We start from the raw sequence: 9,248 nt of genomic DNA on the forward strand, positions 1-9,248 counted from the left end.
AATATTTCACCATCTAAAATTTTTTGGACTATGGCTGGCCACGTGTAGCTGAAATCATGAGTTGTGGGGTGGGGCAGGGCATAGGGGAGCCAGAGTCAGCAGAGACCTACTGTATTACATTGTTTGGAGTAGAATATAGGGACGTCAGGACAATTTGTTTTTACTGGCCTCTCAGTTCCATCGTGTGCTGTATAACACCTGGCATGCTGACTATTTTAAAATAACTAAAAGATTAAATGCAACTTAGAGAATTAAAGCAACTCAACTTTTTAAATGTTACTAGTCCATTTTTCACTAGAAATTTCTCAGGATGAAGAGTAACGTGTTGTAGCATCAAGCTATGTCTTTCACAAAATTTCCTCATCACTGCTGCTGATGATGTGGCTCGTACTTTATATTGTGAGAGAAATGAATTGGGAGAAGGCATGAAAAGAAACAATTTAAATCTGAATCTGGCAAAAGAAAACAAAAGCAATTGGGAAATCTCTAAATAATTCTCAACAGATTTAGGTTTTTGTTTGTTTCTGTTTCTTTTTAAGATTATGTTATGTGAAAGGTACAGACACACCCGCAGAAAGCTACATCAGGAGCATCAATGTTACCATATTAGAAGAATCAATGTTACCATACTGGAGGTCAGCATGGCAAGGCCCTGATCTAACCCATTCTGTCACAATAGGTTTCATTTAAGGGCTTAGTTTAATTTTTCTTTATGGTTCTGAGATTGTCTCGGCCTTGGAAAGGAAATGTTTGTGACAGCTTTGGGATTTATATATGTATATAGAAATACGAAGAGGAACAGAGAAATTACCCTTATAAACATGTTTGTCATCTAATCTGTAGCTACTCACATGGCCCCAATGACTATCTGCCCATGTTAGTCAATGTTTACCAACTGATTGAAGTAGGAAAGTAAGAAAAGTTTCAGCATGGGCCTAATTGTTTGGCATCCTTTCAGCTGGCCATTCCTGAATAAACAGCTATCACTATAAACGTGATATGACGGGACCAGCAGTGTGACACAGTAAGGTAAGCTCTGGAATCCAATGTGGGTGCTGGTTCCGTGTCTGCTCTGATTCAGCTCCCTGCTGTTGGCCTGGGGAAGATAACAGAAAGATAGCGATTTCCACTGCTATTTTGCAACGGAGGTGGAGGGGTTGAAAGGGCCTGAACATTAAAAGCCACAATACACACTCTGGATTTTATGTTTGTTATTGCATTTAATCTTCACCAAGGCCCTATGAAGTTAGGTTTTTGTGAAGCCGGACTTTATGATCCTCAATTGGGTATATTGCTTAACTACCATGCTTTAAGGTTTTTTTTTTTTTTCTTTTAAACCAAATATCCTAAATGTGTCCTAACATTTTCTGTCCCAATGCTCTGTAATAAAGTAATTTAAAGTTCATAAACAGAGGGAGCGAACCGGGCCTGGTATACACAGCACACAGCACATGAATGCATGCCCCTATACACGATGTATGATGCTATTTTTCTCACTTAGATCCTCCTTTATCTACTGACTGTTCCAATACTATGAGGCCTAAATCAAGCATGCGTGCGCTGTAGAGCCTTCCTCATCCTCTGGCCTCTAAGAGCTTTAATCTTATAATTCTGAAAATACATAAAATGTAAAACGAACTACAATTAAGTGTATTTTGTCCTTTCTTACACAGTCTCTTAGAAAAGAGGGTCCTTCTCATAATAATGTTTCTACCACTTGTAACATACTTAGAGTAAGTGCTTTAAAATTCTCCTTAAATTATTTTGAACTCAATACAACTATGAGTAAAAGTTCTAAACTCTTTCTTCAAAACAGAAAAAATGTCATGGATACACCAATTTCCAGTGAAAACAGGCTGAAATAGATTGCTATGTTACACGAGTATTTAACACAGAATCGAATTTTAACTAAATTATATAGAAAAATATGACGCTGGACAACCAATCATCCATGATTAAATCATTAGACCTCTTTAAGTTAGAATTTACTGTGGCCTTGTGGGAACTGCAGTCTTATCAGTTGGCAAACAAACAAAACCTGTTTTTGAGTGCATCAATGAGTGGGTAATGCAGATGACATCGTCAATGGGTCTCTTTTCCTTGCCTCTCTATTCTTGGGGTCTTTAGCTAAACAATTCATAGCGGCAAGTGCTCTTAAACACTGAACATTACAGAAATAAAATCCAGCACATGTTGGAAATAAAATTTTAGCTCTTTAAGAAATCTTAATAAAGTATTCATCTTGAAGGGGTTTTGTCCCTTTCTACTGATATGGGTTTCAGTTTTAATAGTGAAAGTGACGTACAAGCTCAAAATTCAGTACAATAGCTCACATTCATAGGAAGTTGAAACCTTTTGCCAACTTGATTGGATCTTAAATTCCACTTAATAGCATTTCTTCACATGCAAGACATGTCTCGGGAGGTACCTAATCATGTTGAAACTCATCACTATGCTTTCAAGTACCGGTTGGTAAAGTTTCTACCTAGGATTATTTACAAAGCGAAAGTAAGCGCAGAGACGTTTGGGAAAAGCAGCAGCGCACACAGGGCTCCAGGAATTCTCGCTGAGAGTTCCCTACTCAAACTTCCTCAAGAAGCCATGGAAAGTAAAACAAGGTTTCTCCGGGTTTAAGTTTCCCGGAGCCCTGGAACCTGAAAAGCCGCGGAGAGATGGACGGGGGCTTTACCCAATAGCGTTGCAGAGAGGCGTTCCAGTTCGCGGCCGCTCCAATCGGCACTCAGAGAGTTGGCGTCTCCAAGGTGAAGGCGGAAGTGAGGCTTTGCAGCGCGCCATGGAACCGCTCCTGCAAAACCTGGAGCGCTTTTTCGAGGTTCTGGCCATCTCCCGCACGAGCCACGTCGGCACCTGGGACTCGGCGACTGTGCGCAGGGCACTGCAGTGGGCGCGCTACGTGCGTCACGTCTACCGGCGCTTTGGCCGCCATGACCGCATCCGCACAGCCCTGCAGCGCCGGCTGCTCAGCCAGTGGACGCGGGACGGCGGCTTTGGGCTGGGTCCTGTCCCGGGCCTGACGAACTTCGAGGCCCTGGGATACAGTGATGTCCTGCTGTCCCTGCGCCTGTTAAAGAATCGGGCACTCGGGGATGCTGCCCGTCACCATCTCCTCCAGCAGCTCTTTCCGGGTCCTGGAGCCCCAGACGGTGATGAGGATTCTCTGCAAGACAAACTGGCCCGCCTTGCCCGCCTCCGCTCTGCCGTCCACCTGCTGAGTGTCAGTGCCCGTAGAGACAACCCAAATCTTCAGGAAGATCCACTGATGAAGACCCAGGCAGAGCTGCTGCTGGAGCGTCTGCAGGAGGTGGGGTCAGCCCAAGAGGAGGGCCCCAGCAGGTTTCTCAGCAGCCTGTGGGAGCGCTTGCCTCGGGATAACTTCCTGAAGGTGATAGCCGTGGCGCTGGTGCAGGGGCCTCAAGCAGAGTTGGAAGGGCTCAGTGCCCAAGCACCTGGAAAGGGGAGCCAAGAACTGGTACGTTGGTTACTGGAGAAGTCAGAGGTCATGGCTGCTTTTTGCCGGAACAATCCAGCTGGACTTTTAGCTTCTGTGGCAGTCCGCCAACCTGCACTTTTTCGTGTCTATCTGACCTTGCTTACAGACTGGGGTCAACACCTGCACTATGATCTTCAGAAAGGCATTTGGGTTGGATCGGATTCCCAAGATGTGCCGTGGGAGGAGTTGTATGATAGGTTCCAGAACCTCTGTCAGACCGCCACACCTCTGAAAGATGAAGTTCTCACTGCCCTGGAGTCCTGCAAGGTGCAGGATGGAGGGTTTGACGTCCCTGGGCTTAGCATCTGGACTGACCTGCTGGTGGCTCTGCACAGTGATGCATGATGTTGCCTGTGGGTGGAAGGCAACTTTCCGAACTCACCCAGGCCCCAGATCCAAATGGGCCACGTCCTGCCACTAATTAGATGTAATAGTTTCCAAGAGGAAAATTTCAGGATTCTCACCAAGTCCACCAGCACCTACATGTGTCCAAAATAACATTGTTTTATTGTTTCAAGTGCTAATTTTGAGTAGTTATAATAATAAATATGTAAAGTAATTATCTTGTGGTGCCATGGATTTTCTGGATAGAAAATACCCATGAAAGGTTGAAAACAGGTGTGAATGAACACCTTAAGAATGACAAGACATGCATTTTCTGTCTCTTTTCAGTTTTTTTTTTTTTAATCACATTAGGGAAGCATTTTTCTTTATTTTAAAGATTTATTCATTTATTTAGAAGACGTCAACAAAGACAGATTTTTTTTTTTTAAAGATTTATTCATTTTATTACAGCCAGATATACACAGAGGAGGAGAGACAGAGAGGAAGATCTTCCGTCCGATGATTCACTCCCCAAGTGAGCCGCAACGGGCCGATGCGCGCCGATCCGAAGCCGGGAACCTGGAACCTCTTCCGGGTCTCCCACGCGGGTGCAGTGTCCCAAAGCATTGGGCCGTCCTCAACTGCTTTCCCAGGCCACAAGCAGGGAGCTGGATGGGAAGTGGAGCTGCCGGGATTAGAACCGGCGCCCATATGGGATCCCGGGGCTTTCAAGGCGAGGACTTTAGCCGCTAGACCACGCCGCCGGGCCCATCACAGACAGATTTTTTTTTTTTTCTGTTTGCTAGTTCCTCGCCAGATGGCAAAATAGACAGCTCTGGGTAAGGTCAAAGCCAGGAGCTTCAGCTGGGTCTCCCACAAGGGTGCTAGAACCCAAGCACTTGGGCCATTCTCCACTACCTTCCCAGGCATATTAGCAGGAAGCTGAATTTAAAGTTGAGCAGCCAGGACACAAACTAGTGAGCATATGGGATTCCACTATTGCAAGTGATAGCCTCACTTGATGTGCCACAATACAGACTCAGAAAATCATTCAATACAATCCACTTCAGGAAATATTAACCCTCTTCTGCTATTTCTAGACTCATGAATGTGTCCAGGGTTTTAGTTCTGTTCTTTCTATGGAAAAATACATCAAATTAGAACACTGTAATTAATGTTTTTAAAAACTATTTATTCATTCTACTTGAAAGTCATAGTTAGAGAGGAAGTGAGACAGAGATCTTCCATTTGATAATTCACTCCCCGAATGGCTACAACAGCCAAAGCTCGGCTAGTTCGAACTAAAAGCCAGGAGCTTCTTTTGGGTCTCCCGTGTGTGCAGTGGCCCAAGGCCTTGGGCTATCTTCTGTTGTTTTTCCAGGCCATTTGCAGGCAGCTGGATTGGAACTCAAACCCGTGCCCATATAGCATGCTGGCAGAGATTAGCATGCTATGCCACCTTGCTGGCCCTGTAATTGTTTCATATAAGCATGTGCACTTTGTTTCACTTATGTGTCTCACAATTTCAGTTCCCATGATTGCACTTCATATATTTTTTTCTTATGGTCAGCTTACTTATCTTTTTCTTTTTTTTTTTTTAATTTCACTGTATTTTGTTTTTTAGGAATTTCCTTGAGGCAGATCTCACGGTGGTAACTCTGATTTTATCTATAAGTGTCTTTTCCCTGTTGATGTGATGGAAGGTGGCTTTACTGTGGACATTTCTAGCTCAACAGATTAAGATGTTAATTTATTCTTTTCTAATTTTAAGAGTTGTTGTAAAAGAAGGTGTTAATTGTTTGACTTGTAATTCTACCAAAAAAGATCTTTTATTTCTAGTGTTTTTTAAGATAGTCACAGGTTCAGTATTTCTAGTCACTGTAATGTATGTAGCCATGAATTTCTAGCCTGCAATTCACTTGCTCGTGGATTAGGGATTTTGTCTGCACTAGAAAATTCTCAACTATGTTTTCCTCCAGTATTTCTTTCTCTTCACATTATTCCCTTCAGAGTAAGTCTCCAAGTTTTTGCTATCGACAACTCAGGCCTTGAAATTAGATCTGTTGTTACTTTTATGAGCCATCTTCAAAAGTTCACAGAAGCTGCACATTACAAAAAAGAAAATGCATCCAGTTTAAGATGATTCAAATCAAAATCAATTGACATTTAAAATTTCGTTTGTCCAGGACCAGCACTGAGGCTTAACAAGTGATGCATCCTGTCTCACAGTGCTGGTTTGAACCCCAGCTGCTCGGCTTCTGGTTTGGTTCTCAGCTAATGTCCAAGAGTAAGCAGCGGCAGAATGGTTCATGTACTTGAGGACACGTGTGGGAGACCCGGATGGAGTGCAAGGATCTTGACTTCAGCCTGTCCCAGTCCTTGCTATTGCAGCAAATAGTAAGGAGAGTGAACCAGGGCTTGGGAAATCTCTTTCTCTGTCTCCTCCTTTCTATGACATTTTGACTTTCAAATCTTTAAAAAGTTGAAATAAAACAGCTAACATGCCTGGTTTTCCTGTGATGTGAAAGGAAATAGACTTTTCTATACGTGTGTTTCTTATCAAAATCATTTTGGATTGTCTTGGTCATATCGACATTGTCTATAACCTTAAGTGATATTGCTATAATCTGTCTAATTCCGCCACTCTTTAACTTTTAAATTTCAACACTTTTTTTTCTAAAAGTTTTATTTAACTGTTTTCTCCAAAATCTCCTAGGTTATTTTACATATTATTTTACAGTCTGTACTAATCATTTGATAGTCTGAAGATCCTGGAGGTCTTAATAGGCTTCGCTGGTTCCCACCTAACTGTATGTTTATGTTTTGTAATTCCTTTTGAGTTCACCTATATTTGATGTTAATCCATAAAACTATGAGGATATTTCCAGTAGTTTCTGTCACAAGTAAGCCCCTTTCAAGCACCTCCTAGTCTTTGACAGGATTCTTGGCTTATATGAGTTTTGGTTTCAGTTTCCCTACTTTTAATTTATTTGAAGTAATCTGCATATCTCATTTTCATACTACTCATACCTGTTTATTTTAAATGCATATCATATTTGTGTGTGTGTTTGTGTATACTCTGTTGGAAATTGCTTTACTAACGTCTCAACAGATCGTTAAAAGTACCCACCAAATTCACTTCTGTTCTCAACAGTTAACATCTCATGAGTTTTCTTAAATTCAGTAACCATCTTTGTGATGCTAACTTTTACGATATACAGTCATTTGACCATTCGTTCTGTTTTGAAGCTAAACTTTCGGAGGAGTGGGGAGGTGAGGGGGGGAATTATCCCATTTACTGATCCAGTGTCCAAACGTCTGCAATAGACAGGACTGAGCTCGGTGGGAGCCAGGACCTCCAGCCGGGTCTCCACATGGTGGGAAGCGTCCAAGAACTTGACCTGTTATCCGTTACCTCCCAGGATGTACCACTAAGAGTTAAACTGGCACTCAGATGTGAAATCTGGGCTTCCCACACAGGTTAACTTGCCACACCACAACGCCTGCCCCCAAAGAATAGTTTTTGGGACACGTTATACAGGAGAGTAAATGTAACCCATTATAATAATATTTTGAAATGACTAAGGATAAATTTTATGTCTTACCATAAGAAATGATGGGTGAGTGAGGTGACAAAGCTTGATTTATTTCTCCCACATTATATCTTATATATCAAAGCATCACAATATACCCCAAAGCTATATATGAACATGATTTGTTAAATTACCTAGTATGATTGATTAATGCTGTATATAACAAAGCATTTCCTAAGCCTTATCAAATTTTTAGCTATGTGCTGGGGTCCGTGCAGTAGGGGTAGATGGCACGAAGGTGTGAAGAGAACAGCTCCCCTGCTTGGCAGGGTCCAGGGGGGCTTCCAGCTGTTCGGCAGGGCCCAGCAGATTTCTCTCTGACCACCTTGACACAATCTCACCCCCTTTTTGCAAGGACACTCAACCACCCCACTAAGAATTCTGTAATCTACTGAGGCATTGTTTGCCCCTGTGAGATGGCTTTGGCAACCAATGTGAGCTTGAGAGTTAATGTTATTGATAATGTCTTGGTGAGTGGGCCTTTAACTGCGCACAGGAGTACGATTAAACCCATGCCGTTTCTGGACACCTTATTGTGTGCCTACCCATTGCCCTGAAATCTGGGCCAGACATATAGCATGCCTTCTGGGAAATGGCTTGTTAAGAATTTTACAAACTAATGAAAGTAACAGGAGTATGAGCTGAAACTGCTATGGCAAAAAATATAGTTACTGTGACCTTAAAGGTTAGCCTGTCCTTGCAATTTTTTAGAGCATAGAAAATGTACTTGTTTTAGCTGCTTTCATAATCTTTAAGTAGAAGAAATATAGGACGATTTTATTAACATCATAGAGATATACTTTTGATTATTATTTGATTGTTTATGAGGTTGTAGAGCCTGCAGTTGTAGGGAGGATTTAATGTTTGAAACTTTTTGTGTTAGATCTTTATGTTTTTTCTCTTTTGATGTATTTCTCCCATTAAGTGATAGATATGTTGTGAAAATAAATTGTAGTAGGAGTGTATTACTGATTAATATGTGTTGTTTACTGAGGAATTCCTAGCTGCAACGTCAGAATGGATAATGCCCTGTCTAAAGGTGAAACAATTTGCAGAATTATCTTTGGAAGTATCCACTTGTCCATTGTAGAATTGAAATCAAAATAGAGTAAACAAGGCTTATTGCTAACTGCAATTCTTTTCGCCATTATAACTCCTGCTTTACTTGCTTAGCTAACAAACTGTGTGAGCTTGCAGGCCTAATGGCCAGCTAATGCCAATGACCCCAAACCCCATAAACCAAGACCCCAGCCTTACTAACCCGTAGATAATTCAAGGTAGGGGTCTGGTTGTCACAGGTGGTGCCAAGGTTAGAGCCCAGACTTGAGGAGAGCAGGCCGGGGGCGGGGGAGGGGGAGCTAGCAGGCCAAGATAAACAAGGAATGCTTTAATGCTTCCTCACTCACCTCTCAAGCTGTTGTAAATTGTGCCCCTCTTGAAGCTATGTCAAACTGCCCCTAAAGAAAACTTTGTAATTGTACTGCTTGGGGCTGCACTCTGTGGTCGAGTGGATGCAACACCATCATGTAAAAGATCTGTGCCAGAGCTTGTGACTGCTTCTGCATAAATAAAGCGGACAGCTTTCTCTCATTGTCCATTACGACCCTGGAATTGTAGTGTTCCATTTCTTTTCTTTGTATGCCTATTTCACGCACCCTTCCCGAGTTCTCATCTCAGCTGGAGCTAGCCTCTGGCAGCTATGTCTTAATAATCTAAATAATTAAGACAAAGTCTTATACTGACAAAATGCAATTAGTTCGTGTTTGTCTAGGATAGATTTGGAATATTTCTGTCTATGGCTAGTAGCGTCCTCTCGGTCT

At 42.2% G+C, this 9,248-nt stretch overlaps 1 protein-coding gene across 1 annotated transcript; it reads left to right on the forward strand.

The window, feature by feature from the left end:
- Nucleotides 1-2,689: 2,689 nt before the first annotated feature.
- On the forward strand, nucleotides 2,690-3,943 carry FANCF (FA complementation group F). The gene has a single exon (XM_004585628.3). The coding sequence runs from the start codon at nucleotides 2,795-2,797 to the stop codon at nucleotides 3,854-3,856; it is 1,062 nt and encodes a 353-aa protein (XP_004585685.2). The 5' UTR covers nucleotides 2,690-2,794; the 3' UTR covers nucleotides 3,857-3,943.
- The last annotated feature ends 5,305 nt before the right edge of the window (nucleotides 3,944-9,248 follow it).

Source organism: Ochotona princeps, chromosome 4, assembly GCF_030435755.1.
Source record: "Ochotona princeps isolate mOchPri1 chromosome 4, mOchPri1.hap1, whole genome shotgun sequence".
Lineage (NCBI taxonomy): Eukaryota > Metazoa > Chordata > Mammalia > Lagomorpha > Ochotonidae > Ochotona > Ochotona princeps.